At 27.7% G+C, this 11,110-nt stretch overlaps 1 protein-coding gene across 1 annotated transcript; it reads right to left on the bottom strand.

Annotated features, from left to right (window-relative positions):
• Positions 1-2,222: 2,222 nt before the first annotated feature.
• On the bottom strand, positions 2,223-6,736 carry LOC119672358 (S-adenosylmethionine synthase-like). The gene is made up of 2 exons (XM_038083382.1): positions 6,647-6,736; positions 2,223-3,886 (listed from the first exon to the last, which is right to left on the bottom strand). Exon 2 carries the CDS (start codon positions 3,870-3,872, stop codon positions 2,649-2,651), a length of 1,224 nt encoding a protein of 407 aa, XP_037939310.1. The 5' UTR covers positions 3,873-3,886; positions 6,647-6,736; the 3' UTR covers positions 2,223-2,648.
• Positions 6,737-11,110: the final 4,374 nt, after the last annotated feature.

Genomic DNA, 11,110 nt, shown 5'->3' with positions numbered 1-11,110 from the left:
CTGTGCGAACAAATTGTTCCAATAAATTAATCACTTATGCAGCCAGTTATCGCATCCAATGTCGGTATAAGCACTTATCCTACTCTCATCCTGAATTACATTTAGCATTTGAATATGCATACGGCTCCAGCCAATTTACAACACCAGGCGGACTTTACGTTGTAAGCGCCAAAATTGCTAACAGCGCGGAGCTCAACGACTGAATCAATTTGCTGGCATGTTAAACCGCAACATGCCTCCTTTCAACGGAAAGCCTGCCGCTTCCATGTAGGAGTGGCGACGAGATATTCACGCAACATTATGCAAATTTAGCTGAAATATTTCATAAACTGTTTCATATGTCAGCTTATGTCTGCCGATATAAAAACAAATATTCTGGATATTCTGGCACACATACATCTTGTTACAGATAAGACAAAATATTCCCCGTGCACTAAAATTAAAAATGTGTAAATTTTAAGTACGAGTACAGTATCATAATTTTGATTAATCTATTCAAATAATATCACAGACACCGTCCAAGTCACAGTCTGTCTCCCAAAAAGATAATGTGCACTTAGGCCTCTTAAGTGGGGTCATAGGAAACCTAAGTTTATAAGAGCATTTGATATCTACTTCGGGCATAGTCTTTTTGTTAACACTAGTAGTATTGCAATACTAGTATTTACTTTTATCGTAGAGGTAAACCGTGCCTACAGTGGAATGGTCAAGGACCACTAATCGGACTCGATGTACAAGACTGTACAAGGCACATATGCAGTCGATGGTCCTGTAGAGACATGCTGCGTCAGGCCAAAAGCTGGTAACAGTTTGTTATGGCTAAATAATTAAGTAAATAGTATCACAAAGATATCAAGAAAGGAGGTGTATGCCAGAGAACTGCAATAATTATTTAGCACTTAACTAATATTTAATTATTGGCTATAACCTATTCTAAATTTCTTTCTCTTTGGCACAAAGAAAATATCTGCTAAATGTGTCAGTTTTAGTTCTGCTAAACATCTTCTACTGTCATTTCTTTTAACACCAGAGCCCTTACCATATATTTATTTCATCTTGGCCGTATTATATCACGAATCCAGTCACACTTTGTTTTTATAATATTAATGTTTGTCGTCATGTTTTCAGTCCATTATTGGTTGAGTCCAACGCTAACTTATCATTAGTTTGTTATCGATCAAAGTATCCCAAGGTATTTTCGAAAGCCTCTATTTGCAGTTTTTATTCTAGTGTATCTCCATATCTTGTTATAAAACTATTTAAATATTTCAATAATTCTTAACTCACAAATTAATAAATGTTTTTTTTTAATTTTAAACATAATTTCTGCTTCGAATCGGTTATTCTATCTAAAACGTCATATTTACCATCTACATAATAGCCTTAGATATATCTATAGCTCAACAAAAAATGGGAGGAATAGTGTCCCGTTTGATTAAACGGTTTAGCTTTTACAATGGATGGTACATTTACGGTACCAACCAAAAGATGAGCTCATCATAAAAAAATGAAGCAGTAACCTTAGTTGCACTAGCGAGAGGAAAAAAAAAGATGGATTGGTAAGGCAAAATACGACTTTGAATAAAGTAGTGTTCGTACCTGCAGCCAAATAGACATTGATCAAAATATCTGAAAACAAATATTAATGGGGTAAATCATTGCTATATTTACTATTATTAGTTCCTTGCTAGTTCATATAAAAATATAGAATAGTCGTTCCAGAGATGTGATGCATTCTTCACACAATGTAACCACTTAATAGCAATACAAAAGCATAATGATTTTCGGGTTATATTAGATGATAAGTTTAAGTGTTCCAACCAGTAAGTGATGATTATATCATATCTTTGTGCTCATACATTGCATGTCGTGTTGCTTTACATTTTACTAATATATACGCGGTCAATCTGATATGGCAATTAAATTTGTTTTACCTACGATTGTTTGATTCTTGAGTAAACAGTTCAGTTTCTATTTATATATCGTTTCTTTTTTAATACATACCTTATACACCACTCTGCTCATAATATACTCAACTTTTGAGTTATCTGATCAAGCTTTTACGCTAGTGAACAGTGATATAGACATTTGAGAAAGGAAGATCGCAGTAATAAATAAAAAAAATAATAAACTTATTTAAATTAGTACAAATAAATAATTAAATATATTTTTCTCGATAACTATGGGTGTAATTCGATTTACTGTCTGTTTAATGGTATATTTGATTCTGACAAATAGTTTTAACTTCAAAAAATAAATACTTATATATTATTATAAAGTTATGTATTTATTTTCATACTTTAAAAAATTTAAATATTCAAATTTTAAAATCATAATTCGTTTAATATGACAATTTCACGTTCATCAATTACAAATGAATATTAAAATTATCATGCTAACAAAATCATATATATGTTTATTTATAAAATTTTATAATTAATTAATGTTTACAAATATATTTTTAAAAAAATATCTGTTAGCAAATTAAGTGAAAATTTTTTCATAATTAAAAATAGTAATAAAATATTGCTTAAAGCAATTATTTTCAGCAATTAAAATTAAATTAATAACGTGAAGTGCCATATTTTAAAGATTAAAATGCCTAAAAGTTAATTTTTTCGAATTTTTGTATATATGAAAATGTATTTTTACTTATTATCGATAACCAAGGGCTTCGCTTGTTCCCAAGTGAATTCTTCACGTCCAAAATGACCATAAGTGCTTGTTCGCTGATATATTGGTTGTCTCAAATTTAAATCTTTTACAATCATACCAGGACGTAAATCAAAATTCTTTTTTATAATATTAAGTAATTCCAATTCAGTTTTATGCGATGAACCATAATCAAATACAGCAATCGATAATGGTTCAGCCAAACCAATTGCATATGATAGTTGAACTAAGCATCGTTTGCATAAACCAGATTTAACCAAAGACTTAGCTACCCAACGCGCAGCATAAGCAGCCGATCTATCTACTTTTGTGAAATCTTTACCCGAAAAAGCTCCTCCACCATGTGCGCCCCAACCACCATAGGTGTCTACAATTATTTTACGTCCAGTGAGACCAGCATCACCCATCGGGCCGCCAATAACAAATTTACCGCATGGATTAATATGTATTATTGTATTAGCATCAAAGTACATAGGTGGTATTACATGTTTAATCACCTTTTCGAGAACCTGTGCACGTAAGTCATCTAAAGATATATGCTCAGAATGTTGGACCGATACAACGACAGCCTGCACACGTAATGGTATGGCAGCACCATTACGAAAATGATACTCGCATGTAACCTGTGTCTTAGAGTCAGGACGTGCCCAATCCAATTCACCAGAACGACGTAATTCAGCAATACGTTTGTTTAAGTTATGTGCTAAAATTACTGTTAAAGGCATACATTCATCAGTTTCATCAGTAGCATAGCCGAACATAATGCCCTGATCACCAGCACCAATTTCCTCATCAGGACGATTAGCATGTACGCCTGCAGCTATTTCCGGGGATTGCTGATCTAAGGCTAACAATACATTACATGTTTTATAATCAAAACCTTTGGAACTGTCATCGTAACCAATTTCCTTAACAGTATTGCGTACTACATTTTGATAATCCACGACTGCATTAGATGTTATTTCTCCGCAAAGTAAAATCATACCAGTTTTTGTAACAGTCTCACAAGCAACCTTAGCATTTGGATCTTGACGCAAGTGTGCATCTAAAATTGCATCACTTATTTGATCACAAATCTTATCTGGATGACCTTCGCCAACGGATTCAGAAGTGTATAAAAAGACTTGATCGTCTATAACATTGTTGGGCAATGTCATACCATTAATCATTCCATTAACTTTTGCTGTAGCTAGTGGCATCTTAAAGTGATATTCTAGAAAAAAAATGTAAGAAGTAATTATTATAACTAAATTTTAAAAAAATATGAAAATTGATACAATTATAAAATTAATAACATTTTTTATTACTTATTAATTAATTGAATTTTTGGCTGACCATATAACTTTTTCGACTATCGCCAAGCAATAATAATCATCAAAAAATCCAATTAATTAATAAATAATAAAAATAATTAATAAATAATAAAAATAATTAATTAAATAATAAAAAAATGTTTGTTGTTGTAATTCACTACTGTTCAAAATACGTCTCTATTGAAACAATAGTCTATAAAGAAACATGGTTTCTTTTGTCATAATAAGCTTTAAAAGTCAAATTTAATATAAAATTAACAATATTGCAGTACGCTTACATTGTCAAAATTATAGTTATAATTGTAAGTGTAAATACAGAGATCATTTACTTTTTAGTCTTTCACAAAATATTCAAACATAAATATTCTGAGATATATTTTATTTTGTAGAATCCTTTTTACATTAGTTATTAAAAAATTTTAAAATTATTTACAACAATAAACTGAAAAAAAAATAGATTTTATATAATTATCACAAAACAAAAACCATTTTGGGATCATGCGTTTCTTTGAGTTGTTCGAGAATGAAACAATTATTTCTATTCTGCACATTTACACTTCATTTCAGTAATTGTACTATTTTAATTTTATGTTAATTAAATCATTTCATAAAAATAAATTATTTATAAAATATTCGCTCACACTTACATTATATCAAACTGAAGATTAAAAATATTTTTGTAAATACGATCAAAAGCAAGACACTAGCAAATGTCTTAATATTCTCAATTTGCCCAAAATTGATCTAACGGGAAAAGAGACGAAAAAAAAATTTAGAAGGAAGTTTTAAGCGTCGATATACATATTTTTTTACTATTATATCATATTAGACATGTTAAACTCTTTTGCACACTATATCAATTTTAGGAAATATATTGAGATATTTAGAAACTAAATAATAATAATAGCAATGTTAATTAAATATTACATTAACACATTATGAGCGGGGCAGGTATTTGTACCCGTTGCGAGGATTGTCACTTATAAGCGGGACAGGTATTAGTACCCGTTTAAAATAAGTAATTTTAAGTGACAAAGGGGAAAAATAATGTTGTATCAAATATATGATTACGTCTCAAAGATCGTAAAGTGAGATAAAAAAATTCCGTCCATCTATATTTTAACCAATAATATTCCTAGCAGGCAAGTGTCTCCTGAGCTAGCCGCTCATAATGTTATTACATAGACAAAAAAGAATAATAATTTTTATAGCCCTTTAAAATAATCCTTATTCACTTTTTTTTATCGATAATGACTACGCGTATGAATGAAACACTAAAATAGTGAGAACAAAGGTAATTAAAACGGGACGCTTGTTTGTTAAGGAGTTGACAAAGTCGCGAAACATTCGTTAAAAGCTTCATTTCGTACACATATAGTATAGCATTACTTAAAAGTAAAGATTATGACAAATTTTGTTTATAAAAAAACTGAAAGTTATAGCCAAGTACATAAAATAATTAAGCTGCACAAGTTTGCTACTGAATATTTGAAATTTCGACTCATATATGCTACTTTAAGAGAACCACACTTATAAAAAAAATGGGCAAGCAACTCAACTATATCTCTATAATTTATCGTAAGCTATAAAATATATGATTTCAAGCTGTCTGTCTTTTAGCATATAAAGAAATATTTTTTTTCGAAAGCTTAATCCATTTTTCCTACACTATATCTTCAATATATCAATATAAATAAACAAATCTAAATGTAAATTAACTCGAATAGAAGCTGGTAGCCCTGGCAGCTTGTGCTTTATTTATAATTATCATTATGATTAAAACAAATAAATAAAAATATTTTCGATATACTATTGGTTTGGGTGGGCAGAAGAATATATTATATATTATAATATACAAAAATTATTATTATTAACGCAAATAAAAAAATACCGTTGTAAATTTTAATTTAATGTATATTTTAAATATGAACATTTAAGTATGTTATAAGCTAACGTTACGACGAAGCACAACTGTACGTAATTTCGCAACAGTTCTCAGGTTCTTTGAAAATAAAAAGTTTGCTTATTTGAACGTAACACGCCACTGCTTTGAACATCTGATTTCCATTGACTAAACGATATTAGTTTGAAGGGAAGATATATAAATGTACTTTTTAAATATTATATTATTAAAAAATTAAAATCAATAATTTTGTGTTCATATCGATGTCAATTTATTTTATAATAAAATAAGCACAAATCTTTACAACAACAAAGTCCAAATATAAACAAACACCCTTTCTTTAATTGTTTACATTGCAAAACTGTCGGCGCAAATTCAACACGCATTTCACACTATTTTTGTTTTTGTTCTTTATTGTCTAACTGCTTTTATTGCACAAGCCGTGAATAGCTTTCGATTTCTCCAGAATGTGAAAAAATTTTATAAAATGTTTTAATCATAAAACACACTTTATCCATTTTACTCTTTTTTTATTAATTAAGATGATTTTAATATTAGAGTACAACTTTTTATATATTTCATTAAGCAAAATTTGTAAGAAAACATAGTTTTGTTTATGCCGGCATGACACGAAAAACCAATAACAAAACAATAAGCCGGTTACACAAATCGCAAAAGCTAATGAAATCTAATTTGTATTACTAACAGCTTTTTAGCATTACTTATACAAAAACGAAAATCACATTTTAATTATTACCTTATCGAATTGTATTCAGTTTTATCAGACAAAATTTATTCCAGTTATAACACACTTAAAGTATGACGTCCAATATTAAACTGACCTATTTTTGCGAATGCTGGGAAGAGCACAACTTCATAAAACGGTGGTGGTTAAATAAAAAAGGTGTTGCCAATCATTTGATTTTTCGCAGTAAATAAAAATGTTATTAAGTTTGGTGAATAAATGTAAGCTTAAAATATATAGAAATTGTTTGCTACGTGTATTAATAAAAGTTTTGTGTTCAAATTTTAGCAACAATTAACAATTGAAAGTCATTTAATATAAGAAATTTGCTTCATTTAATTAAGCAAATTAAATTTTCACATTAAATTAAAATGTTGTGTAATTTGGTGAATAAGCGTAAGCTTAAAATATATAAATATTGTTTGCTACGTGTATTTTTAATAAAAGCTTTACGTTAAACTTTAAGCATAAATTATGATTTAAATATAATTTCACAAAATTTGAAATATTTAAAACACTTCACAAATTTTTTGTAACAGAAAAGGATTTCTTTTTAAGACCTGCGGTATGTTAATAAGCTGGAGTATTAAATATTGAGATCTTATAAAAAAAATGCTCTAACACTTTCACATTTTACAAATTTAGCACAAGTGTAGTGTACTAAATACAAATCGTTAAAAGGTATATAAAAAAATTAATCTAAAATATATTGAAAAATGTATATAGAAATATATTGAACGAATATGTACAGTATAGAAACTAACTAAACCAAATATGACACTTATTATCGTTTAGCCATCGAATTTTACTAAAGTAAGTTCCCAGACGTTCAATGTTTAAATTATTGTTCAGACCTTTCATTTTGACAGTTATTGTTTTTGTGATCTCTTTATTTGTTGGTATTTTTCTGTTTATATATTCTTCATTATAAGTTTTGGTATACTTGTATACTTTGTAACCAAATATTATGTTAAAAATAAACATATAATTTCGACATTTTTTATCAAAAACATATTAATAGTATAATTATAAAATGAAGCTAACTTTCAATATGACGAATTTTGGCGGTAACTATTTTTATAAAAAGTAAGCTTTGGTAACTAATTTTGTGTGAAAGTCATCTTCTTCCACTACTGAAATTTGTAACGCAAACATTTAGAAAGACCACGTTACGTTTTTTAATAATAAAATTATAATTAAAATTAACATATTCAATATACGGTAACAAAGTTAATTTAATAATAATATAATATAAAATATATATATATATGCTGTTGTATATATAAATTATGATAATACTAACAAAAATTTTATCCACTACACAAGTTCGATATATAGTCACGCTTTTTAGTTTTCAAAGTCTTCAAAGCTTTTTAAGTCTGGCATTTCTGTTGTGGTGAGTTTAATAATTGCGCCTTATTTTGCTTGCCTCGCTTCTATAAAGAATTTTGCTGATGTTGCATTCAATTATTTAACGTTTAAAAAAATTTGAACTTTATTTAATAATTTACTAAATAAATAAATATATAAATTAAATTAGATAAATATATTTAATGCAAGAAAAGAAACCTTTAATTTAATGATTAATTTGTGTGTGTGAAACAGCATTTATTGTAAAAAATGTTTTTAAGTTATATTTTCATATGTATGTTAATTACATTTTTAGTTAAATTTTATATTATAAAACAAATTTTACTCGTTTATTTCATTTATTTATGAATCAATGTTGGTTATTTGTATTACAAATTTAATAATGGTTAAGTTATAGTAACTTTATTGTAATATTAGATATTATGTCTATTTTTTATATTTTTTATATTATATTTATATTTATATTCTATTTTATTTATTTTTTATTTGTTATATGTTTTGTCTTTTGAAACAATGTATGTATGTATTTCCGGCTTCAAAATAATCAATAAATATTAAACGCTTCGCAACCCTTAAAGTTCGGGTCATATTTTATCGGTTGGGTAGCTTTTGCAGGGTAACTCAAGCGACTAAATATAATGTTTTCACATATCTAGAGTTAAATATATATTCATATATATTAATTAAATCATATAATAAATAAGATTTGCTCGACGTGCTTTAACTGCAGCAGTTACAGAAGAAGCAGACTTTTAACTTTAGTTTAAATAGTGAAAATCGCTTGACTATACCCTTAAGAAATACAAGTTTTTAGAACTAGTTTGTAACATTTTTACTAGAAGGCTTTCATGAAATAATAATACTTAAGAAACATTCTACAATTTGTTTTTTCAAATGTAATTATTATGTTATATAAAATTACATTTTTTTATGTAAATCTTAAAACAATAAAAAAGAATTTGTAAAAGTTTATTCAATAACCTCAGGCCACCTAAAAGTTTGTGAAGTATGAGAAACGCATTGTCGTCAAGTTTAGTCTTCGATGGTAGAGATCGTCTCAACACAGAATGTTGATAAATTTATTGTTAATAAATTGATTGTCGTCACTTTAATTTTAGATACGATGTCTAGTCACACAAATCTATAAATCACAATGTTTTGTTTTTTCTTAAAAGATATTGACATTTTCTAAATCTATTAAAAAGCTGATTTATTTTGTCAATCAGTTAATTTGTCCCTTTCTCATACAGTCAATAGGTAACTATAACTGTTTGAATTCTGTTGGTTTGTTGGTTTTAATGATTGTTTGTTTGTTGCCGTCCGTTCATTTTTTGAAGTCGACCTTAAACTTTTGTTTAAATAGTTAAAATCGCTTGACTATATCCCTAAGATGTTACAAGAACTAATTAACCAGAACCCACTTATTGTTTTCTTTTTCACCTTCGCAGAGGTGAATGGTATGTCGGTATCTGAAATGCCACTGCATAGAAATTCTAAATGTAGTTTTTGAGAGTGCAACTTCGTTAGAATAATGTGAACAGATTTTCATACAAATCAAGCTTCTTCAATACCGTCTTCCATTTTGGATCTATCAGTGTACTATATCAGTCAGTACTTTATACATTGCGGCTACTGATAACCAGTTTGAATATTATTAGTGGTTTACCTAAAAAAAATTTTTTGTTTAGTTAATGTAGATAAAGTAAGCATAAAGCTGCGCGGACTGCATTTTTTCTTAAGATAAAGATGAATAAGTTAAATGCACTACAAACTTCAGTAAATAACAGTTTACAAATGCAATTAACACAAATTTATAATTAATTTCTCGTTATATAATTAATGCTAAACTAATAAACAAAAACCAATACTAGACTGTTTATTATTGGTACAAATTTCCTATGAACAACTCAAGTTTAACAGTCTATGCCAGTACCTAACTAGATTAAACTTAAGCCAAGTAAATTTTATAAATACAACGCAAATTCGATTTTTTTTTTTATTAATTTATTTATGTATCAGAACTAAAAAATGTTTAATAACTTTAAAAGAAATAAAAAGCTTTAATATATTATGAATTTTTTTTAAATACTATTTGGTCGACCTTTACTTCATTTATATTAAAGTCATAAAAGCTTCAAGGGATTTGTTTATTTTTAATTTTTTTTTATAATTGCATATGAAGTGAACAAGACTATCCAATTTTGTTGGAGTAATAAAATTTTATTTCTGCGGCTGAACATCATTCCTACACTTAAAAGGGTCTCAATCAATTTATCAACAATTACTTTAGTATGGTTTTATGATGAAATTATTACGGGCCACGATACTTGTATAATATAAAGCAGGGCTGTCAAAAGCACGGTCCGCGGTCCACATGTAGCCCGCGGCTAATGTTTGTGAGACCCGCGACATGAATTTAATTGCTATAACTATGCAAATTTTCTTTTGATGTACTGGTAAAATAATATTATTTTCTTTGTATGGTATAACAAATAAATGATTTGTATTGGCCCGCAATTACATCTAGTCTGGACAGCCCTGGTGTTAAGAAAACTTATATCAAAGACAACTACAAACACTTATGCAAATTAGTGATCAGTATAAAAAACGCATAGTTATGATTACTTTTCGACCACTAAGATCAATACAGACATTGTCACTATTTATGAATTGATTATTGACGTTTTAAGTATAGGAAGAATGAATAGTCGCAAAATCGAGATTTTATTATTCCATCAAAATTTTCTTGTCTTGCTCAGTTGAAAAAATAAACAAACTTCTTGGAACAATTAATAATTTTTTTTTAGCTTCATTATAAACAAACTACAAAAATTCGCCCAAATAGTTTCTAAGAAAAAATTCATATTAAAGCGTTTTATTTTTTTTTTAAGATATTCAACATTTTGTAGTTCAAAAACTGTTAATTTTGGTGATACAAGCATTTTCGAAACAAGAATAAAATTTTTAATTACATACGCGTTAGAAATAAACAGACGCTAATATTAATTAATTTTTTAAACTAAGTACATAAGTGTATAATATATATTTTTTTATCTAAAAATACAGAATAAATAAATACGAAAACAATAAATTTTGCGTTGTATT

Source organism: Teleopsis dalmanni, chromosome 1 (genome assembly GCF_002237135.1).
Source record: "Teleopsis dalmanni isolate 2A chromosome 1, ASM223713v2, whole genome shotgun sequence".
Classification (NCBI taxonomy): Eukaryota; Metazoa; Arthropoda; class Insecta; order Diptera; family Diopsidae; genus Teleopsis; species Teleopsis dalmanni.
This window is presented reverse-complemented; position numbering and strand designations above follow the sequence as displayed.